Source organism: Wyeomyia smithii, chromosome 1 (assembly GCF_029784165.1).
Source record: "Wyeomyia smithii strain HCP4-BCI-WySm-NY-G18 chromosome 1, ASM2978416v1, whole genome shotgun sequence".
Classification (NCBI taxonomy): domain Eukaryota; kingdom Metazoa; phylum Arthropoda; class Insecta; order Diptera; family Culicidae; genus Wyeomyia; species Wyeomyia smithii.
Window position 1 is genome coordinate 117467441 of NC_073694.1, and position 25448 is coordinate 117492888.

General features: G+C 41.6%; 1 protein-coding gene across 8 annotated transcripts in view; it reads right to left on the minus strand.

The window, feature by feature from the left end:
- Positions 1 to 338: 338 nt before the first annotated feature.
- LOC129719697 (uncharacterized) overlaps positions 339 to 25448 on the minus strand; it is a 32339-nt gene continuing 7229 nt past the window's right edge. For 4 of the 8 annotated variants that reach the window (XM_055671106.1, XM_055671121.1, XM_055671114.1 and 1 more), the window contains exons 2-6: positions 4365 to 4499; positions 2854 to 3794; positions 1766 to 2794; positions 1605 to 1701; positions 1358 to 1546 (exon numbers count right to left, since the gene is read on the minus strand). In XM_055671106.1, coding sequence (XP_055527081.1) covers positions 2534 to 2794; positions 2854 to 3794; positions 4365 to 4499 — 1337 coding nt within the window. In that variant the 3' untranslated portion in view covers positions 1358 to 1546; positions 1605 to 1701; positions 1766 to 2533. The other 4 variants (XR_008727227.1, XM_055671095.1, XM_055671110.1 and 1 more) reach the window with 4 other exon arrangements.

Sequence of the window (25448 nt, forward strand, 5' to 3'; positions counted from 1 at the left end):
CCACTTTTCATACGCATAACATAGCATCTGTCAATGGGGCCCGCAAATTGCGGATCCGCAGTGATGTTAGCTCCTAACGGAGCAAAGCAAATAAGATAGAGATGCCAGCTAGCTGGTTAACACGGATTATGGGATAGTCAAAATGTGCTTGATGACGAGAGCGAAAATATTTTCTTTCACAAGCAAAAACCAAACAATAATTTCTGCTGAAATTGACAAAAGTTAGGGTGCTCAACCAGCGCGATACTGAGTCGATCCTGTTGATCTTTTGACTGGAAATTGTAACCGAAATTTAGCAAACTTCCTATACGAAAGATTTTGGGTGCAGTGACATCTTGTGATTTTTTTTATTTTGGCATGTTGTGGGTTTTGAATAACAATTTATTCGAAGTTTCATTTTCATAATTATTACCAGATTACGTTAACGCTATTGTTAAATCAATGAGACTAGCAATAGGCACATTCAACGGATTCGATTTGTCGCACAAAGTTGTAAGCAGTATTCGACCAGTTGGATCCTGTTCCGCACGTATAGTCGAGTACAGATGATTCTTGAACGTGCTCGAAATCTGAAAATCACTGGAATGAAAAAACAATCATCAGATTCTGAATAAACTACTTATTGCATTCCTCTCTTACACGATAGAAATTTTTCATTGGGCCTCAACCTCTTAAGCTGGTGTGTGAAGATAATGATTGGTTCAAAAAAGCATTCGAAAACGAGTTTCTTGCTCCAGCAAGATTGATTTTCCGAGTCCGTTACTGATAAATCGTATTTCTGGAGATATATGGTAATGTCACTTTCCCGCCTGCTATCACTTTTTTGCCATTTGTAGCTGAAGAATCCGATTTGCATACTTGTTTAATGTTTCACTTTATAAATTTTAATGCTTTGTCATTGTTTTGCTTTTCGTTGCTGTTGTAGCTTATAAAATTCATCGCTTACAAACAGATTACTGTGGCACATGAAAATTCAATTACCTTCAAATCACTACTGACACAAAGAGCCGTGTATGTAGGAGTGCCTGATGGCGCTGAATGAACCCCTTGTTTTTTCCAACATTTCCATTCGACTTGCACTGTTACCAAAATTTAGCAACCTTCCTCCAACCTTTTTGAATATTTTACATTTGTAGCTGAAGAATCCGATGTGCAATGATGTCGACGCTCTTGTATATCGATGGGACTAGCAATAGACAAAGTCCATCGATCCATCGCGCAAAATTGTAAGCAGTTTTTAATTAGTTCGGTCCTGTTTCTCAACTGACGTTATTTTTGAACCAATAATCTTTTCTTCTAGATAAAAAAAAAATTCAAGAAATAATATATACAAGACACTTAATCTATTAAAACCTACCACTAAATCTGGGAACTTTTTGTGATTCTCGATAGAATCAATATGCTCACGATAAATGTTATGAATATTTTCCATCTTTTTTTTTTGAAATACAATGCGTACGATTTCTAATAAATCGCGGGGGTCTGTTTCCCAATTCCAAAATAAAAAGTTCAATTCAAGGATGGTTTTCTCATCTGTGATGTTGATCTACAAATATGGTGGGCTGTTATTGTTGTTAATATAAACTTCCGATGGGTTAACAAACCTTTTTTTTTCAATCAGATTGATCAGATTGTAGCAAGTTACAACACTATTCTCCTCTTAGAGAACCAGCTAGGAAACATAAACAGATGATACTGAATCTAAAAAGGAAATGTTTTTGTTTAAACAATTTTCAAACATTGTGACAATTTTTAGAATACTTACCTATTTATTAGAGAAGTTCTAGGACATCATGGTAATCTTCAGTTTCACATTCGTTGTCTTCAACAGCGATAGAATACATTTGACTATTAAATTTAAATCGCATTTCCGTCGGAATTTGCGCTGTATTCGGATTTCCGAATGTTTTTATCCAATCTTTTGTTCGGAGAATTCCCACTAGGGAAGCATTTTTCAAACGGTTTTTGGTTTTGGTTTTGTTCAAATTTTGGGCGGAGAATATCCTTTCAGCTGCCGCCGATGAATGTGGTAAAGATAGTATTGCTCTCATAAGTCGTGCCAATTACGGATACTTCAGTGCATCATTTCTATCGCGGAAATTCGTTATTTTAATCCAAAAATCCTCCGCGTTATTTAATTGCGTTAGTCCTAAGCATTTGAAATTCAAGTGCCTAATTTCATTAAATTCGTTATCAACATCCTGCCACATGCTACCTGGTATTACAGTTGGGAAATGTGGTAAAACGGGGCCAACGCTCAAACTTCTCCCCTCAACAATGTTGATGGGTTCCAACATTTGAATACTTTTATAGATTTCATTCTCTAATTGGAACCGTTTAAACATTTGCAAGGCTAACTCTAGGTAAAACGCAGTGCACGTATTTTGTATAGCAAACAATTGTGTTTTTTCAATTTTACTGGCATCTAGTTGGGTAGCTACCTTTACTCCTAGGTACACATCATGAACCGGCTTGAAATCATGGGGGTGAAATTTAATATCAGTCAAGTTTGTAGATCGCGTGACATCATCTTTTATGAAGTAGCTAAGTAACTGTCTAAGTTTTCTTGATAAAGTTGCATGGAGTGAAATGATTTCCGGTTTTTCCGATTGCAAAGTTTGTTCATATTATCAACGAACGGCAAAATGAAATCTAAAAATAACAGGTAGATTTCGGTAACGGTATCAGCGAGCGTTTTATGAATTTTCGATGCGTTCGATAAATTATCAACGTTTGACGCAAGTCCAAAGTATATCTGCAACGGTTCATATCTAGACAAAACAGCCTTCACAACCTGTAAATGATAGAATTAACAAGTGAAAAAGGTTGAACTATAGTGAAGTGCTTGACAACCTGTCCTCTAGACAAAAATCGCACATCATGCATCCGTGGCACGCGGATTGGATTGAAATCAAATTGCTGCAATCTAACCGGGCTAGCAGATAGATAGCTGTAAATATCTTTTAGCATTTGTTCCAGATGATCGGGTAACTTTTTGCTAGCGTAAGACGCGCATAAGGCGAGAGAGTGGCATATACAGGGCACACTGACGAGATGCGGACAATCGTCCCGCAGTAGACTCGTTACTGAATGTCTCTGTCCGACCATGACAGCAGCGTTGTCGCTCCCTATTCCGAGCATAAACTTTTTATATGGGATGTTGAACTGATCGAGTCTTTTAACAATTGCTTTTTTTATAGAAGAAGCGTTACTCGCATCGAGTTCAATCAGATCAAAAAACGCGTCGCGAATGTAACCCACATTCTCGTCGTAGTACCTCACAACGACACACAGAACTTTTTCAGATGTAATATCGGTGGATTCATCCACGATTATACTGAAGTAAGTTTGCTGCATGATCTGGATCAGTCTATTTTTCTGCGTTTCTCCAGTCACTGCGATGATAATTCTTGCCGCTTTCGTGCGGCACATTCTCACTGAATTAGGAATTTTTGAATCAGGAAAGGATGCTTTTAATGTCGGTATGAGTTCGTCCATAGCTCTGAACGAAATATTTTTGTGTACTGCGTACAAGCATAATCGAATGCACGCATCTACAGTTGCTAGTTTTGATGGTAGCATTTTCTTCAAATCATTGCTTCGGTTTAAAATTGCTGATGCAGCCTTTTTGTGAGTTTCCTGTCTTTGATGTGTTCGTAAATCCTTTATCCCTCCGTTTTCAAATTTCAAGGAAGATTCACAAACCTTACAGTATGCAGATTCTCCTCGCTGTTCAAGCCACGGTAGCTCTTTTTCCCAGATTTCTTTGTATTGTTGAACGTAGCGTTTAGCAGCTATTCGATAAGTTAAAATATTTAATTAAAATGCATCGCTACACATGCAATACTAAAAATTCGGAGTTATCCGAGACTTTTAGAGGAATACAGTCAGTTTTTTTACGCGAATTGTTTAGAAGGTTTAGTTTACGCGAATTTCTAAAATAACGTGGTTTTTTTAATTAACGCGATTTTTCTTTAAGCGGATTTTTGAATTACCGCGTTTTTTTTCGCGATAACGCGCTAGTTCAAATTTTTTTCGCGAGTTTTCGAATTATGCGGGTTCGGAACCAAAAACGTCTAAGTGTTTATTGAGTGGAAGACTTAGTCAAGACTTAGGCGCTCCGCCCTCCGAAAGATCTGAAATGACCGTCAAAGAGGAAAATTTTTAATACTGGTCGTAGAACGTTTCGGTTTTTTCTAAAGTTTTTCTTGGTGGTTTATTTCAGGTGAATTTTCGAATGAACGCGGTTTATTACGAGGTATGTATCCCCTGCGTAAAAAAACTGATTGTACATACATTATATAGATTATACACATATACAAAATTCTAAATATATTTACAAAGAGAACCAGTAACTGACTTACATTTTTTCTTTTTTACGGTTAAACTTATTCTTGCCTCATTTTCACTAATTGCAAGTTCCTCATTGCTGTCTATTTCCATAGCTATTGTGTTGTTGTTGTAGTCTTCTGTTTGGATTTGATGTTCCGGGTCGCTCGCTTTGTTCCAGACAAAATAAAACAAAGAAACAGATTCAATAGAACACAACTTACTATTAAAATCAATAAGTAACGAGCTTGGTTTGTAAATGGCTGGAGAAGGCGCACCATATCTCGTATCTACAGGTATAAAATAAATCCATGTGAAGTATCACTGGTGACCCTTTAGCCTCCTATCCGTACCTCCCTGGGGGGGGGGGATCTCTAGTCGTATGCTGACAGTAAAGGGGGCTTTTTTGAGAGCTGATTTGAGCGTCTGACCTCCATGTATGGGGTGGCTAGAAACAGCGTCTGTTCTTCATGTTAGGAGCGGCTGAACTACCGTCTTGTTAGTGCACCCAGGACTCTAGAAACCAAAGCCAAAACGTATTCGGGACTTAGAACAGTGGTAGCACGTTTGTCCTTCTTTGAGACAGTGGGGTTGGTTGCTGGCCTTGCGAGCCTGCACCAGGAAAAACAACTTAGCAACAAACGAAACGGCTGGGCAGTGCGCACCAGCAATACACCCGTACTAGTTGGCATAAAATAGACCCCAGTGTGGTCCAAAGCATAATGCCCTGCAACTCCTATCCCTATCTCCGCGTGGTACCGACTGGGATACGAGCAACCAAAGGAAGATCGGTGAACCGGTGGAAACTTGGTCGTATGCTGACAGGAAAGGGAGAGCTGCTCTCTTAGGAGGGCAGCTTGTCCGAGCTTCTGTTCCCCATGTAAGGGGCGGCTCAAACAGCGTCTGATCCGGAGCGGACGGCTGAATTATGAAATGCGGCGTCTCGCCAGCTACACCCGAGACGGCAGCCCCGTCGCAGACTAGGCATCCGCAGCCCTAGTGAGGCAGCATGCCGAAACATCAAAATACTACGAACAATCAAGAATTGAATACGGACCGGAACAATTGGCAACGACCTAGGCGACGAAATAAGGACGACGATTGGAAGCTCGGTACATGGAAATGTAAATCACTGAACGCCCCGGGTAGAAACCGGATTCCCGCCACTTCGACATCGTTGCGCTCCAGGAGCGTTGCCGGAAAGGAGAGAAGGTATGGAGGATTTGTGGTCACAGGGTACAGTCCTACCAGAGCGAGGGCACAACCAATGAGCTGAGTACCGGCTTCATAGTGCTGAGCAGGATGCAGAGCCGTGTGATCAAGTGGCAGGCGATCAGCAACAGGTTGTTCTGTTTCTACAACTACACTACCCTGTGCACTGCCCTCACGAAGGAAGACCCGATTTAGAGAAAGAAGAGTTCTACGCACAGCTGGTGAAACTCTACGATAGCTGCTCGCGTAGACATCAAGATCGTCATCGGGGACATGAACGCACAGATCGGTAGGGAAGAAATATACAAGCCGGTGAACGGCCCGCACAGCCTGCACACCGTGACGAACGACAACGGCCAGTGATGCGTCAACTTCGTAGCTTCCCGTGGACTATCAGTCCGAAGTACCTTCTTTCCCCGTAAGGACATCCACAAAACCACCTGGGGATCACCTGACCAACGTTGAGCAAATCAAATTGACCATGTTCTCATCGACGGCCGATTCTTCTCTGACATTACAAACGTACGTACCTATCGCGGTGCGGATATTGGCTCGAACCACTACCTAGTTGCGGTATCATTGCGCTCAAAACTGTCGACCGTATACCACGGGCGACATAGCCGAACTCCGCTTCAACATTAAGCAGCTCCGGAACTCCCAGGCTGCGGAGGAATACGCGCAACAGCTTGGAGCGGTCTTCCCCACAGCGGAGTATCTGGGCGCATTGCCTCTCGAAGACGGCTGGTGCAGCATTCGCACAGCTATCGGGGAGACCGCAACGGCGACACCAGGAGTGAAAGCACCGAGTGGCAGAAACGACAGGTATGACAGGGACAGGGAGTGCGAGGCAGCGGTGAATGAGAAGAACCGGACCTGGGCGATATACCTGGGCAGGTCAACGAGAGAGAACAAGGCCAATGACAAACGGGCACGGAATGACATGACCACGATTCTCCGACGAAAGAAGCACCAGCAAGAGGATCGTGAACATGAGGAGCTAGCGCAGCTGTACTGTGCCAGTGAAGTTTTATGAGAAGGTAAACCAGTCCCGCAGAGGCTGTATGCCACAAGCGATATGTGCAACGACGCGGATGGGAACCTTCTCACGAATGGCAGCGAGGTGGTTGACAGGTGGAAGGAGTACTTCGATGGACACCTGAATGGCGAAATAGTAAACAGAAGCGGAGCAGGAACTGACCTAGGAGCACCAGCAGCGGATGACCAGCCCCCGATATTCGTGAAGTTCTCTGTGAGATCGGGAAGCTGGAAAACAACAAAGACGGACTACCGAGCGAGCACTTAAAACATGGAAGAGAGGCGGTGGCTAGAGCGCTGCACTGGGTCATTTCCAGGATTTGGGAGGAGGGAAAACTGCCAGACGAGTGGATGGAGGAAGTCGTCTGTCCCATCTACAAGAAGGGCGACAAGCTGGAATGGCGCAACTACCGCGATATCTCGCTTATCAGTGCCGCCTACAAAATACTTTCACAGATCCTGTTCCGTCGTCGTCTATCACCTTTAACCAGGAGGTTCGTGGGTCAGTACCGAGCGGGTTTCATGGGAGCCCGTGCCACCACGGACCATCTTCTCAATCTGACAGATCTTACAGAAATGTCGCGAGTACAACGTGCCCACACATCAAATCTTCATTGACTTCACGGCGGCCTATGATACAGTCGATCGAGAACAGCTATGGCATATCATGCACGACAACGGACTTCTGGATAAACTGACTCGATTGATCAGAGCCACAATGGCGCAAGTGATGTGCTACGTGCGTGTTTCGGAGATACTCTCGAGTCCCTTTGAATCGCACAGAGGGTTGAGACAAGGTGATGGACTTTCCTGTTTGTTGTTTATCATCGCCCTTGAGAGTGTGATCCGGAGGGCGGGAATTGACACGAAGGGCACGATTTTCACAAGGTCCGTTCAGCTTCTGGGCTTCGCGGATGACTTTGACATCATATCACGTAACTTTGCGACGGCGGGGGAAACTCACACCCGACTGAAAGCCGAAGCTGGACGGATCGGACTGCGGATAAATGCGTCGAAAACAAAATACATGCGCGCGAGAGGCTCCAAGGAAAACAACATCAGCCTCCGAACTCAAGTCTCTGTAGACAGTGATGAGCTTGAGGTGGTCGATGAGTTCGTGTATTTGGGGTCACTGGTGACCGCCGACAATAACACCAGCAAAGAGATCCAGAAACGCATCCAGGCAGGAAATCGTGCCTACTTTTCACTTCGGAAGACACTTCGATCGAATCGAGTGCGACGACGCACGAAGTTGACGCTGTACAAAACCCTGATAAGACCGTTAGTCCTCTACGGGATCGAGACAACAACGCTTCTCGCGGGGGACCTTAACGCTCTTGAAGTTTTCAAACGGAAGGTGCTGCGGACTATCAACGGTGGAGTACAGACGAACGACGGAGAATGGCGACGGCGCATGAACCATGAACTGCACGCGCTGATTCTCTCCAAATCCCATTGCACACCTGGCGAAAGTCAATAGGTTGCGGTGAGCCGGTCACGTCGTAAGGATGCCGGGTGACAACCCTGCGAAATCATTTCTCTTCAGCAACCCTACCGGCACCAGAAATAGAGGGGAGCAGCGTACACGATGGCTCGACCAGATTGAAGGAGACTTGCGGGTGATGAGACGCCTGGGAAACTGGCGAAACACAGCCCAAAACCGGGCAACATGGCGACAAATTCTTGATACAGCACGAGCCACCACGGCTCTCGTCTGATTGGTAAGGTAAGTAACAAACGAAGAACAAAATAATTCGAACCGAATAATCGACATAGACCCAGGCCACGAAAACGGACTAACGATTTGAAACTCGGAACATGAAACTGTCGATCACTCAATTTCATTGATGCAATTGGAAGCTACCAGAGGTGCGCTAGAAAGATTCTATGGTACGTATGTTTTGGATGGTCATACCAGTATCTACCAGGTCGCTGAAAACTACGTGCATTACCTTGAAGCATCGCTGCCGGAGGAGGCCGAGTTGATTGAAACCCCTCTCGAGGACTGTTAGAGTGCCGTGAAAACAGTCATTAACAGCGTAGCGAAGAACGTCCTGGGGCATGTGGTACGAAACCGACGGAATGAGTGTAGGAAAGTGTTGGACGAGAACAACGTTGGGCGGGTAATAATGTTGCGTCGAGCTATTCGTCAAGACGTGGAGCGATATATACAGAAGAGGGGACAGCAAAATCCCTAGTGCCTGCATCGCCTGACTGTTCCCAAGTTATCTTCTAACGTCTGTCGTCCTTAGTAAATGGATTCTTGGGAAGATAGCAATCAGATCTTCACTTCGCGCAGATCCTCCAAAAGGGCCGTGAGAACAAAGTCTCTACGCACTATCTATTCATCGATTTTAAACGAAACGCGCCAAATTCGTCGCAGAAATCGTTGCCATACAAACTCCATGACGACGATTTCTGCGACTAATTTGGCGCATATTGTTTTGAAAGAAACAGACAATACAATTGGGTTGTTCAGCTATTCACGGCTTCCTGATTTTTATATATCAGCTAAAAGAGTTTAATTTTAGCATGGGTTTATTCTCAGGCTCCGCACCACGTACCCTTCCTTCAATCTGAATTCTACAGTACCCCTGTTGACTCTCCTTCTAACAAAAATAAGTCCCTATTACATTCATACCTCGATATAAGGCAACCTCGATATAAAGGAACCTCGATGTAGCGTAACTCTATATAACGTAACTTTTACCTCGATATAACGTTGCTTTTAAAATATATTGAAATTGAAAATAAATGATACAGCAACTGTTTTTGGGCTATAAATTGCTTAAAAAAATGTTTGTAGTAAGTTTTGAAATTGTTCAAAATGAGCATAAGAAAGGTTTAAAAATGCCAATAGGTGATGGGAAATAGGTTTCCACGCATCCTTCAGTAACAATTCACAGTCTTTCATTAATTAAAAAAAAAATTGTTTAGCTTGTTGAAATTTTCTCTGAATGGGCATAAGAATTGTTCAAAACTACTGATAGGTGATGGGAAATAGGTTTACGCGCATCTGTGAGTAACCACCAACAATCTTGCATCAATAAAAAAAAAATTATGCTTGTTGAAAATTGCCCTAAATGGGCATAAGAATGGTTTAAAAATACTGATATTTCCCATCGGTTTTCACGCATCTTTGAGCAACCTTTTGTATAAATTGAAAAATAAATTGGGCATAAGAAAGGTTTAAAAATAAATAAATAGATATAACGTAACGAAAATAAAAATAAAGTTGCCTTGTATCGAGGTATAACTGCATTATAAAACTGGTGTGAGTAACGTATGAAAGTCTACAGGGAATTGTAAATAGGCGACTTTTTTAGGGTGGACAGAGGTTCGGTATAATAGTAGAGCAGTAAGCTTGAAACGGAATGGCACGAATATGAATGATAAGCGTATCACTTACTTCAATGATGATACTGCAATAATATGAAGTACAGAAAACAACTGGGCAATATCACAATAGATCTAAGCTCTAATCGCAGTGATGAGTCCACACAGAAAAAAAGTACATGCTGGCTGACGAAACCGAGCACGACAGGGCCCGCTTAGGCAGCACAGTGACAATTGACAGCGATGAGCTCGAGGTAAGTTGACGAATTCGTCTACCTACCTCGTTGTTGACGAATTCAAATTCGGACTCAATTTCCAAAAATATATTATATTTTCATGATATTTCATTATATATGATATTTTCTGAATTTCCCTGATCTTTCAAAAAAAAAATTCTGACTATTCAAATTTATTTTTAACTGATTTAGTTTACGACTATCATAGCTTCTCACACCCAAATCACAAAACTATAAAAGGTCAGAAATAAACTGGATCCTACTGAAAATCCCACCAGTAGTAATTTGAATAGTTTAGCTTCGCTTTTGCTAACTTGAATCTTAACCAAAAAAAAATTTTTTTTTCCATGAAACACATCCAGTTTGATAGAATTTAAAATAATAACACTGGTCGACCGAAGTTTAAAAAAGTTGCCCCAGAACTCAAGCAAGTCGCTCTGAAATTTTATGGCATTTTGGCCTGTATAGTGATTCCTCTTCGAGTTCGTCTCTTCTACGTTTGCTTATGAGAAAACTCATTTGAGTTTCTGAAAACGTTTTCTTTGCTAGGGACACCATCATTCACGAGAGTGGTTGAGAAGCTATAATATTTCCTTTTTTTTCCAGTTTGAGCTCCAGGGTAAAACCTATGTTTACAAGTGTTATGGTTTGTTTGAATATTTTATGTCTTTCGAAAACAAACCACCGTTTTCTTTATTGTGTTATCTAGTTGGTAGCTAAGACTATCTGAATTTAATTTACTATCAAATGATAGATTATATTACTGAACTATTTGAAATACCATTTATTTGAGCAAGGCACACGGTGTGGCATGAACCGGTTGTTAATTTTTTACATAGAACCATAACTTTTACTCGCAAATATTCTCACATGGCTCCGTTCTGCTTCACTGCTTCACATTTTCCAAGTAAAACCGTTGATGACGTTTTTCCTGATTTTGATGAATCGCTGACTGCCGATATTTAGTTTTATGCTGATAGTAGGTATTCTGAAGCGGTTTTTGTAATCTAATTTGATTATAAAAACAGATTTTGCTCTAGAGCTCAAACTGTGAACAAAGGTTAAAGATGGTAGCTCTTTAGCTGTTCCTGTGAATTTTGATGTCCCTAGCCGCCTCGAAAGTACATCAAAAGGGCACAGAAGGTCCTGAAATCTCACGTATCACTGCTTGTTGTTTTAATTTATATCGATTTAAAATGATTATTATAAACCTCAGAAGTTGATCAAGTTACGGAATTCCATTTTTTAAAAGTAGGTTATAAAAATGATTCTCACCTTTCGAATCGCTAGCGCAGGGTTCTCGCAAGCCTCTCTCCAAAAAATTTTTCATAATTTTATTCATTCTCTTTTCGGACATCGAAAAGTAAATAAATTTTTGACACTGAACACTTTTTTAACCAATAACAATAGCTTTTTTTCAACCCGATAATTTTAGCGGCAATGAAAAATAAACTCGGTAATGAAAAACAATTCACGTTTACGGCGTTGCTGATATTCGCGTTGACGGTGTTGCTAATATTTGGTTGGTTTTTGCGTGAGAAAAAGATAGAAGCATGCTTTTGTAATCACGCACATTTTGACAATTACAAATGAGAGTTTATGTAGGAACGAACAGCCTTCAAAATCTCTTTCTACCGGAATAAACCGATTTTGTTTCGTTTTTGCATAGGGAAGAGAAGGAAAGAAATAATTTTGCTCATCACGCACGTTTTGATAAGTACATATAAGACTTCGCGTAAGTGCGAACAGTGCAATATGAGATACATATGGGACTTTGCGTAGGTGCGAACCAGAGTCTATGTTTAAGAGTCCCGCAAAGATGAAACCAAAGGAACCAAATCAGTGTCAAACGAGGGTACCAATCGAGCAATGTAAATAAACAAGGTGATAATGTTAGGAGTGGATAAAAAGTGTTGTAATTGAGCGTAATAAAGAATATGTGTTTTTCCGAAGTTTTACTTACACATTTTAATCCAACATTAAACCTGTACACTGGTTCACTTAAATTTAACAAAACATCACCGGTGTAATCTTACAAAACTGTGTACCTTGTGAAGAATTTCAAAAAATGATATTCGCTTATGCATGGTGAAAAACAGAACTGTATAGTTCTTGGCAACAAACGGCACAAAAACTGTGTTGCCGAAACGATAGATTTTCTCTTCGCGCGACTCTATATACAATTGACTCTGGTGCGAACAGCCTTTGAAATCTCTATCAACACCGTCAACGCGAATGACAGCAGTAGCAAATTCTAGCGGCCCTTCAGAAAAGTGTTCGATGTTTGTCAGATGAAAAACACTGCAAAAAAAAATCGTACAATTCCGTAAAAAATTCAATTCCGTAGGTTTTACCTACGGATCCGTATTTCCGTAGAAAGGGATCATTTCCGTAGATCTACGGAAATTTCCGTAGATTTGGCATCGCTGCATCGAATGCCGTGCGCGAGCGGCCTCAGTCTAGTCGACCTGACGCACTGGCGGTTCAAAATAGCATTGGCCGATACCGTATCGATACCTTTGGTATCGATACCGTGGGGCCTGAATATCGGTATTTTTTATCGATGCAACTGACGTTGATATTAAGCTGGATCGATACTTTCGCCCCGATATTTTCTCGATACTGAAGGGAAACTATAAAATCGGAGAGTTTACGGATACGACCAAGCCTGAATGTCTTAAACAAGCTGCGCGGAAATTTAACTCTTTTTGTAAAAGTCACCAACAGATTGCATATACCCGCGCACTTTTAAGATGGTTTTCGTGCCTCTTGCGAGAAAATTTGTTTCGCAACTGACAATACTGTCTACGCAGAGCAAAACCGGAATTGCCGCGTCACTCACCTGACAAGCATTTTGTGAGGAATGGCTTAATATTCCAATAATTATACAGCAGTCTTTTTATGCGGGGGTTTCGTCTCAAATTTTTATGAAAACGCGTAAAATATGACTAAATTGACTTGAAAAGATTACTAAGAAAACCGTTCTAAAATCTTTTTGCTATGTTTGAATATGAGAGTGATCAGTTTAAAGACAAAAATGCGACATTTATTTGTAAAACGGATAACTCGTCACAGAATAAAACGCCAGAGCTTTTGTGCTGCCCGAAATTTCAAATCAGGCCGCAGACGCGCTTATGCTATTGCACTGATTTGTATGTGACATATAATTCGCTCTGACGGAGTTACGGTGCTGCCACCTTCAATTTGTTTACTCTATGAGTGCATAGGATAGGAATTTCTTCAAGGGTGAAGGTGATAGCAACCATTTTGGTAATTCTCCCTTACGGACAGTTCAATGTGTGTGAAGGAGATGATTCAATTCCGTCAGGGTGAATTCCCATTAGGTCTATTGACCGCAGGGATACCAAATGTGCAGATTTGCCTGCAAAACTCAGATTTCTGTAGATTTTTTTCAAAGTTTCTTTATACTTGCGCAGACTTTTTCAAAATCTTTGCAGATTTCTGCAGACTTTTGCCCACGCAAACGCATTTTTTTTCTTCAAATCACGGCCAGATTTTTTTTTCAAATTTCAAGGAGATTTTGTCAGTTTTCGGAGCAGTTGCAAACTTTTCAAAAACATCTACCATCTCTGACTGACCGTAATGAAGATAAAAAAAATTGCCGCTTTCCATAGACCTGTTTTAAGTAGCAGGTAGAATATCGATACAGCTGATATCGATGATCCGCGTTCCATATCAACCTGGTATCGATACGACCAAAAGAAAATTATCGATACTCGAGCATCGATACTTTTGCAGATTTTGGCCAATGCTAGTTCAAAACAGAACGAAAAAGATAAAACGTTCAATGTGTATGTGCTAGAGATCCTCAGAGGGAGAGATAAGCGATGAAAAAAACCGCTGATTTGGCAACTAGGTTTCACATTTCAGAGGTGCCAGATCTCTTCTCAAAGCGCAATGTTCACTAACTTTTTTTATTCGACTCGTATAACTGATGGTGTCGGTGGAAGTCCTGGGGAATAATAAAGTGCATCACAAAAACCGTGAAGGTATTAAATTTTATGTTTATGTTTAATTTTATATACTGATGAAAGTTATTCTGTAGACCATACAAAGGGTTTGTGAACCATCAGTTAAAATCACTGTGATGAAGCAACTTTGGAGCATTCTCAATTCATGTTTTAGCAATAAAACATGAAAAACGTGTTAAAAATATATTCTTTTTAACCTTATTGCAATGCCATTCAATGTGTCACCTTTCTTGTTCGTTTGGCTCGAATTTTGACATGTTCGTTTGGCTCACAACACTCTCTTCGCATATCTCTCCCTCTGAGTATTGCTAGTATGTGCCTCCCGGTGACGAACGAAAGGTTACGGCTAGGGTTGCTGATATTTTATCGATATTTGATATTATCGATATTTGCCTTTCTCGATATCGATATTTTTGAACGATATTGGCGCATTTGATATTATCGATATTTCGATTTCGGGACTCGATATTGCTGTCCGATATTCTCGGTTGCCATCAGGGGAGTGCTGCCGTCGAAATTTTGCCTACCAATCATAAATTCATCATGGCATCAAAATTAAATTCAAAATGCTCACTCTGTCGGAATCTGAAAGAGAAAATGTCTCAACTTCTTAACTTACTTGACGAAATTTTCTCGTCGACCAGTGTCGAAAATGCTGTTAGATCTTTCCAGCCTTTAAAATCTGCAGGTGTTGACGGAGTGTTTCCAGCGTTACTTCAAAAAGGTGAGGCAACTCTGATACCGTTACTAACCAAGATTTTTAAGGCCAGTTTAAGATTTAACTACATTCCATCGAAATGGAGGGCAGTACGGGTTATCTTTATACCAAAAACGGGAAATAAAGATAGAAATAACCCCAAATATTTTAGACCCATAAGCTTGTCTTCGATCCTGCTGAAGATAATGGGAAAAGTACTAAAGGAATATCTATATGCAACAAACATGCTTGGATACCCTTTATCTAAATTTCAATTTGCATATCAAACAGGTACCTCTACAGTTACAGCGCTCCACACGCTGGTAACAAAAATTGAAAAATCTCTTTCAGCAAAAGAAATAGCATTATGCTCTTTCCTGGATATTGAAGGTGCTTCCGATAACACGACCTACTCTTCCATGGCAAAAGCGATGAAGAAGAGGATGTTTCACACGTGCATAGTCAACTGGATTCATACCATGCTTGCACAAAGAATAATCTCTTCGGAGCTGGGGGGAACATCTATAACTGTAAGAGCCACGAAAGGATGCCCTCAAGGTGGAGTACTTTCACCACTCCTGTGGTCTCTAGTTGTGGATGACCTCCTCTGCAGCTTAGAAGATAAAGGTTTTGAAGGTGAAGGCTTCGCAGGCGACATTGTCATTATGGTAAGAGGAAAGTTTAACAATGTTGTCTCGGAAAGAATGCAACTTGCTTTAAACGTAACTTATCTCTGGTGTAAAAAAGAGGGTCTGAACATCAACCCGGCAAAAGTAACAATAGTACCTTTCACTAAAAAGAGCAAACTTAACCTAATGCCTCTTAAGCTTGAGGAAAGTTCTATCCAGTTTAGCGAAAGGGTTAAATTTTTAGGATTAACTCTTGATGCAAAACTTGACTGGAACGCCCATCTCGACATTGCAGTAAGCAAAGCGGTCAGTGCGTTCTGGTTAAGTTCAAAAACGGTTGGTAGGAAATGGGGCCTAAGACCAAAAATGGTCAGATGGATCTACACATCCATCATTCTACCGAAAATAACATACGCTTCTTTAGTGTGGGGGGCTAAAACAAAAGAGGCTACTGCAAGAACAAAGCTAGCAAAGCTTCAGAGACTGGCCTGTATTGCCATAACTGGAGCAATGCGCAGCACTCCATCGAAAGCGCTGGATGCAATTCTTCACCTGCTGCCTCTGCATGAATTTGTGCAGTTAGAAGCGGAAAGGAGCGCCTTGCGGCTCAAACGTCTTAAAGAGATCTTACCTGGTGATCTGGTTGGTCATCTGAGTATTTTGCAACACTTCAAAAGAGGGCCTTTGTTGAGTATGTGCGGAGACTGGATGAAACCTTTGGACAACTACGACATTCCCTACAAGGTGCGTGAAATATCGCGCTCCGACTGGGAGTGCGGAGTTAATATGGTCCGTCAGGGGTCAACGATATTCTTCACGGACGGCTCAAAAATCGGTTCGAAAACTGGAGTGGGAATCTTCGGTCCTGGTGTACAGATATCAGTGGCAATGGGCAACTGGCCTACTGTATTCCATGCGGAGATTTACGCTATAATCGAATCAACGGTTGTCTGTAGAGAAACTACAAACATGCGAATATTCTCATTTTCTCTGATAGTCAAGCGGCACTAAAGGCTCTTTGTGCTCACAAGTGTACGTCAAAAAAAGTGTGGGAGTGCGTTCTCTCACTGCGGAGGCTGTGTCGTATGAACTCTGTCAATTTGTACTGGGTTCCCGGGCACAGCGGTATAGACGGCAATGAAAAAGCAGACGAACTGGCCAAACAGGGCTCCAACTCGCAATTAGTTGGTCCGGAACCCTTTTGCGGTATCTCAAATTGCACTATAAAAATGGAACTTAAATACTGGGAAGAGCAACGGGTGACAGCCAACTGGAGGGCTGTCAGAGGGTGTCACCAGTCGAAAAGGGTAATTACGCCAAACGGAAAAATTACTAAAAAGCTCCTAGAGCTCAACAAGTGGGCTCTTTCTACCTACACAGGACTAATAACTGGGCACTGCCCGAGTAAGTATCATTTAAAGAACATTGTTCGAGTTCTGTAATATGGAAAGCGAAACCTCGGAACATCTACTATGCAGCTGCGGTGCATTATACATGAGCAGAATCAAATTTCTTAGCAAGGGCTGCTTGCAACCGGGTGAGATCTGGTCTGCCAATCCTGGTAAAGTAGTTGGCTTTATTAAGCACATTCTACCTGACTGGGAGCGCGCCGAGGTAACCGGCCATTCACTCGATCAATAGTGGGTGTCTGGTTTTCTACATGGTACGTATAGTAATGGGGATATACTGTAATAGTTCTAAATAATGGACGCAGTAGCCTAGTTCCACTACAAAAAAAAGGACGTTTACTCTATTTCAGCTATTTTAGGGCAAATCAACTAAAAAGTATAGGTACCAGAATTGTTGGTACTAGAATCAATAAGTGATAGATGGAAAATGTGAGCAGTTCGACAGAAATATGGTTGCCATATCTCCATTTTTATTGACAGCATGCTTAGAGCGAATTTCCAGAAATTTGGGTGTGGAACTTCTCGGGGCAATAACCACCACATTAAACCGATCAAATGCGATGCCTTGGTGTTGCATTGGGATGGCAGAATCGATGAATTTCAGTAAAGAATCGGTGTTACATAAGCGATAACATGAATGTTCAGGTAGGATGCTTCAGTAACTGGCTGGTGATTAGTCAATGGATCAGTGACGATTAGGAGACGCGGCTCACGAATCGTCGGTTTAATCTGATTGGAAAATGCACCTTGCGTAAAGCGATGAAATAGCAAACACTTCACCGGAATATTCAATACTAAGGCATGAAACATGCTGAACGCCAACGCGACCGATCGGGTGAGATTCTTGCCGTAGGTTAATGAACAACTCTACTCACGGCTGTTTATTGACCTTCGGCAAGAATCTCGCCCGATCGCTCACGTTGGCGTTCAGCTTGTTTCAGGCCTAACAGAAAGCCAACCCGGTGGCATCACTGACGTTTACGTTCAACATGAGTGAAGCCAGCATTAGCTGGATCACTGGATCAGTTTTACATGTAATTTCACAGCTGATTCATCGAAACACGAAAAAAGCAGTGTTCATACGTGCATACAGTATCGGTGATCAGTGGCAGTGTGCTTTTGTATTGTTTTCGGGTGATGTATTTATTGCACGAAACGTCGAGTGCTTTGCTTGATGAAACAAACAAAAATGCGTTGCATTATTTCAGAATGTACACAACGTTTATTCTTGCCGCATGCGAACGGCGGTGTTTCTTGCAGGCAGCTGACATCGCGCGATGATTTAAGGAATAACATTTCAACGTACGTGTAAATGAGATAGCATATCAGCGCCACTTTAAAACATTTACAAAGCTAAGCTAAGCTTTTTTTTAAATAATTAAATTGATTCAAGCGCATAACTCTGTGCAACACTGCTGTGTGAACAAACCTTCAAAAACATAAATGAGATTAGCGCCACTGTCTTTCACGGCAGCTTCAGGAAACAAGGCCGATGCTGAAAGCCAAACAAAAAATATACACTAAAGTCGCTTTTTACGCGGGGCTTACGTGCCACGTAAAAAAACCGCGTAAATTCCGGAATCCGCGTAAAAAGCGAGCTTAGTGCATAAAGAAAAATATCGATAAAATATCGATATTAGCACGCGATATCGATTTCAATATCGATGCTGCTTTAAATATCGATAGAGCAGATATCGATATTATATTTTTAATATCGACAACCCTAGTTACGGCACTGCATTCGTAGCTTCTCAGCTCTTGCGCCCAGAGTCTATGTATATAGAGTCGCGCGAAGAGAAAATCTATCGTTTCGGCAACACAGTTTTTGTGCCGTTTGTTGCCAAGAACTACAGTTCTATTTTTCACCATACATAAGCGAATATCATTTTTTGAAATTCTTCACAAGGTACACAGTTTTGTAAGATTAGACCGGTGATGTTTTGTTAAATTTAAGTGAACCAGTGTACAGGTTTATTATTGGATTAAAATGTATGTATGTATTTCAATTATTGTGACATTTTGTGACATATGGAGGAGGGGGGGTTAGCTTGAGTGTGACATCACATTTAAACTCAAAAAAAAAAATAAATAAATAAAAAAGTCACATACCTAACCACAGAGTTCAACTCAGAACTATTTATGATATTTGCATCATTCATTTATAGTTCTACGATCCCTTTTTGCCTAAGATTTGCTTTGAATAAAATAAAAGACATTTTTTTTTTCATGTTAAAAAGCATAATGTTCGTTAATTATGTTTTACCGTGCAGGTTCGTTTATGAATGACAGCGCAATTTCATTAATTTTCAGTGTCTCTCAATCCAATCAATAAATACAAAACTTGTGACAAAAGGTAAATAAAAATGCTTGGCTATTGTAACATGTGGAATGATTTGGATTGCGAATTGATTGAAGAAGAGGAACTAAATATAGATGGTCTTTCAAAAATCAGCAATGATGCTGCAGTTACTGTCTCGGCATTCTATGTCGTCGATATGCGACTCCATCAACAGCATCCTTGGACTTAGAACTAAACGCTTTCTAGTTATCTTCTATAATCTTCTTTTCCTTTTAGTTTCAGTTTTTCTTTCAGTCGTTCTTATTAAGAAAAAATGCATTTCTAACAAATTTCTTGATTTTCAATCAATTATTACCAAAACAGAGGGAGGGGGGCTTAAAAACGTGACGTAATTAAGGTGGGGGGTCAAGGAAGTTGTGACAGCTTGTGACAAGGGAGAGGGGGGAGTTAATTTTTTCCAAATTTTGCGTGACATCATTAATGGATCGTCCCTAAGATGTGAATGCGGATAAAATGCGAATACTTAGTTTTGGGTAAAAAATTGTATGGAGTTTTTGATATTGATATTGATGATTTAGGGTATCCAATTTTACCTAAATGCTGACTTCCATGCAGGTAACCAAAAGCAGTGTTGTGAGTCTCACTTATACCCCGTTCACACTACACCGCATATCACCTGATATCAGGCGATTCGTGCTATCGAGGCCATATCACCATCCATATTACCTGATATCCCATGCAATCGAGCTGTCAACGGATATCACCTCGGCTACATGCTATCGCGGATATCATGTTCGAAAACCAATGATAACCACATTTCAAGCAGTTGGCAACACGAGCAACAGACATTTGACGCAACCCTACAAATTTCGCAATTCGCGTTGCATGCGAGAAAAAAGGAAGGAAATATTTTTGCTATTTTCATCCCGCACATGTTGACAGTTGCATATTAGAGTTCGCGTTGGTGTGAGCCATCTATATCCTAATCCCATTGCTCTTGTTTTCTTGTTTTAACTTTGACCTGTTTTTGTTTTCTTCTCTTTTTCATTACCAAAGCAAATGCCAAATCATATCAGCTCACTCCGATGTGAGCGCTCGAAGTGATATCCGATATCATCTGGCGATATCAGGTGATATCCAGCGTATTCTGAACAAGGCATTAGTAATACTCAGAGGTAGAGATATGCGGAGAGAATGTTGTGAGCCAAACGAACAAGGAAGGTAGCACATTGAGAGGTATTGATATCAGGTACAATAAAGAATATTTTTATCTTAACACGTTTTTCGTGTTTATTTACTAAACAATGAATTGAGAATGCTCCAAAGTTGCTTTATCACAGTGAAGTATATAAAATTTAACCTAAATATAAAATTTAACACCTTCACGGCTTTTGTGATGCACTATTATTCCCCAGGACTTCCGGGAGTACCGTCCAGGAGTACCGTCAAAATCAGCTATACGAGTCGAAAAAGTTAGTCAACATTGCGCTTTGAGAAGAGATCTGGTACCCCTGACTTGTGAAACCTAGTTGCCAAATTGGCGGCTTTTTTCATCGCTCTCTCTCTCTCTCTCTCTCTCTCTCGCTCTTTCTCTCTTTCTCTCTCTCTCGCTCTCTCTCTCTCTCGCTCTCTCTCTCGCTCGCTCTCTCTCTCTCTCTCTCGCTCTCTCTCTCTCTCTGAGTATTTCTAGTCTCACTCATGAACAGCATGCAACACCTCAAGTGTATAGTCACTGTATGTTTTACTAGTCTGGCGGAGTGAATTCGGAAACCAATTTTAACTGTTATAACGGGAACCAGTCAATGGAAATTCAATACGACTGGTTCCCGTTATAACAGTTAAACTTGGTTCCCGAATCCACTCCGCCAGACTAGTAAAACATACAGTGACTATACTCAAGTGGGGTTCTCGTAACTGCCGATTTTAGGCCTCTGCCATACTGAACGCCAACGCGAGCGATCGAGCGAGATTTTTGCCGTAGGTTAATAAACAGCTCTGCTTACTGCAAGAATCTCACCCGATCGCTCGTGTTGGCATTCAGCATGGCAGAGGCCTTACACAATGGAATATTCTCCATTCAAGCTATTTCTCGTCCTTTCTCGCTGTCTTCCTTACTCGCATTCGCTTCCAAGATCATATGCACACGAGCGCGCCAACTCTTTTACTTGCGTGTAGTTCCCTTCTCGCGAGTACAACCAGCCGAGTACAATAATTGTTTCAAGATGCATTATGATTCGGGTTATTCGCGTTGTAAGAGATTTTGAAGGCTGTTCACACCTACGTGAACACTCATATGTAATTGTCAAAATGTGCGTGATGACAAAAGCAAAAATATTTCCTTCCTTCTTTTTCGCATGCAAAAACCAAACAAATATCAGTAACACCGTCAACGCGAATAGTTGCGGAGCGACAAAAAAAAATATTTCAAATAGGGTATAACGGACTACTTCGGTAGCTGTTTGCTTCGGCTGGTTTTGCATTAGACTATTTAACCGTTATTCTGTGCCGTTATGTAACTACTCGGCAGGGTACCCGGGTACCCACCAAAATGAAATGCTTCTTACTTCTTCAATTCTTGGCCGATTTTCGATCTTAACCCGTCAAAAGATTGGAAAATTTGTCTATTTTTAATATACGTGACCTAAAGAGCCATAGTTCCCAAATGGTTCCCGTAAATCCGGAACTTCGGGACCATGTTCAAGATCGGGAATGCGATCCGAAATGACAATTTCGGACAACTTATCAGATGGACTCAAAATGAATGAAAATCAACTCCTGGAGTGATTTCATGAACTTTGATACCAATTTTGTTCGGTTTTATTGACAATTGTACTACTTTGTCTCATCGGGACATGATCCGGATTAATAGGAACCAGATGTGGTCACAGGTTCATGTCGGTCCCGGATCCTAAAAGTAGACAGATTTTCCAATCTTTTGACGGATCAAGATCGAAAATCGGACAAGAAATGAAAAAGCAAGAAGCATTCCATTTTGTGGGTACCCTGCCGAGTACTTATAGGGTAAAATAATTCGAAATCCCCCCTTCGGCCCCCTCTGCTGCTATAAACAATCTGATGGTGGAAAATGGTTTATTTCCACTAGTTAGGAGCATTCTATAAGTTTCAGCTGACTGAGTTGAGGTTATCCTTGTTTTTAAAGCACTAAAAACTAAAAAGGTACCCGGGTACCCTGCCGAGTACATAACGGTTAAGATTATTTAGTCCCTAGATAAGTAATGTCGCTGCCGTCGCTTCATTTTTAAAGGTTATGTATAGAGTTGATCTACTGGGAACGTAACGTCAAACGTCGTTACACTGAACGGAGTCGTTGAGCCTTCATAAGATGATTTATTATTCAGAGTATGGGGCCGTTCAATAATTACGTTAACAGATTTTTCCTCTTTTTCAACTCCCCCTCCCTCCCTTGTAAGATATCGTAAGATTTTTTGATACCCTCCCTCCCCCCTAGTAAGATCTTACTGCCAGCATATATAGATTTTTATTTTAGTTTTATCATTATAAAGCAAGCAAAGTACTTTGTTTAGTCTTCTGTCCTTTATTCGAGTAATTCCGTAATTTCCTTTTCATGAATTTTACCGCTCACGCTGTCATGAACATGGTTATTTGAACAGCTGCATTAAAAATGTTTTTCTTACGTTAGAAAATCAATTCCCATCCCTAACTACACAGACTGCTGTGCAAGCGTTATACCCCGTTCACACTACACCGCATATCACCTGATATCAGGCGATTCGTGCTATCGAGGCCATATCACCATCCATATTACCTGATATTTCATACAATCGAGCAGTCAACGGCTATCGCGGATATCATGTTCGAAAACCAATAATAACCACATTTCCAGCAGTTGGCAACACGGGCAACCGACATTTGACGCAACCCAAAAATTTCGCAATTCGCGTTGCATGCGAGAAAAAAGGAAGGAAATATTTTTGCTCTTGTTATCCCGCACATTTTGACAATTGCATATGAGAGTTCGCGTTGGTGTGAGCCAACTACCTGACATCTCTATCCTAATCCCATTACTCTTGTTGTCTTGTTTTAGCTTTGCCTTTTTTTGTTTTCTTCTCTTTTCAATTACCAAAGCAAATGTCGAATCATATCAGCTCACAGTAGTGTGAACACTCGAGGTGATATCCGATATCATCTGGCGATATCAGGTGATATCCGGCGTAGTCTGAACAAGGCATTATTTATACGACGAGTGCTTGGGATCTTTTACGCAACATGATTTACCTCGAACACAATGGACACACTAGCGACATTACTCATCTAGGGACCAAATAATCTTATTTTAGACTGCTATAAAAAACTTACCAAAGCAGTCCGGTACCCTTGGGTACCCTACACATTCCAGTATGCGATACTTTACAGATTTTTTCCCCACGTTCGGCTGTCTGTGCACGAAACAAAACCGGGTAAATGTGTTAGAAAATACACCATATGCAGTCATCATTCATGCGCCCCTCGTATTGCGTGGCTCACTCCGGTCTACCTCGACAGAAAACCAACACTGTTTGTTTCAAGAATTGGCTGATGCAATCCTTTAACACATTTTGTCATTCTTCATTACATGTGCAATTAAACTACATCGAACTAACACGTTGCTCACGATAAATCGCGTTTTTTATTTGTTATACAATGTCCGATTTGCCCAACAGGTTTTGGGTCCAGCGTCGCGAGTGCGCATAGACCGCGGATTATGAAGAAATCCGTTCGGAAATCGGATTGAGTGTTATTTTTGGACAGAAACATTTCGAACTGTGAAGTGGACATTTTTTTTTTGCTTTACCAAAACTAAACCTAGCACCATGGCATCGAACGCGAGCTTGAGCGTAGAAAAATTAAATGATTTTAACTACGAGCTCTGGAAGTTTCGTATGGAGCTACTGCTGTTTAGAGAAGGAGTCAAAAATGTCGTCGATGAAGAGAAGCCGGAAGTGCCGAATTCGTCCTGGACCTACAAAGACGGGAAAGCTCGGGCTCTGATCGGCCTCTCAATCGAAGATGGCCAGACGTGCCACGTACTACCCTGCACCACGGCTCGCCAGATGTGGACTTCACTGAAAAACTATCACGCACGGTCATCGCTTGCCACTAAAATTCAAGTTTTGCGGAAGCTTTTCCGGATGCACTTGCCGGAGAATGGGAATATGGCCGATCATTTGGCTAATATCACGCAACTGTCTAATCGGCTGTCGAATATGGGTGATGCGCTGAAGGACTACTGGCTGGTTGCCATTATTTTGTCGAGTCTTAACGATTCCTACGACGGGTTGATCACGGCGTTGGAAAGCCGCCCCGAGGTTGAGTTAACACTGGAGTTTGTGAAGGGCAAGTTGCTTGACGAATGGCGAAAGCGGTGCGAGAAGTCCGGTGGCAGCGTTAGAGGAAGTGAAGAAAAAGTACTGAAAACGGAAGTGAGTCAAAAGAAGCAAAAGAAGAAGGAAAAAGTGTGCCACTATTGTGGTAAAGAAGGACATTTCCGCCGGGACTGTCGAAAGCTGGAATACGACAAGAAGAATGAGCGTGATAACCATCACAAAGCTAACATAGTGGTTAGAGAAAAAGAATCTGACGAGGTGTGTCTGGCTGCTGGTCTGCTGGCTGGTCGTTCCGGCGATGTTGTGTGGTGTCTAGACTCGGGAGCCACATCGCATATGACCAGTGACGCATCGCTTCTTGAAAATGTGACGGAAATAGATTCGACGATTGGCCTTGCTGATGGCAAACATATCGCAGCGGTAGGTGTTGGCTCGAGCAGATTTCGATCGCTGAATGGAAATGGTAAGGAGGTGCCTGTGACCGTCAAGCAGGTGTATCATGTTCCAGCGTTGGCCGGAAATCTTCTGTCGGTAAGCCAACTAACCGACGAGGGATGATCTGTCTTGTTCAATAGAACTAACTGCGAAATCCAGAAAAATGGAAAGGTTTTGCTCCAGGCTGAAAGAAGCGGAAACTTGTACCGACTGAAATTTTTTGTGCAGAAGGCGTTCACGGCGACTTCAGGCCACAATCCGAATTGCATTCATGTGTGGCATCGTCGTCTTGGCCATCGAGATAAGCAAGCTGTGGAGAAAATCGTCCGAGAGAATTTGGGAACCGGTCTGAACTTGCAGGAATGCGATGTAAAATCCGATTGTGGAGTGTGCTATGAAGGCAAAATGAGTCGCGCACCGTTTCCAAACAAATCTGTGTCAACATCCGGCGCCATTGGAGATCTCGTTCATACCGATTTATGTGGGCCTTTGGA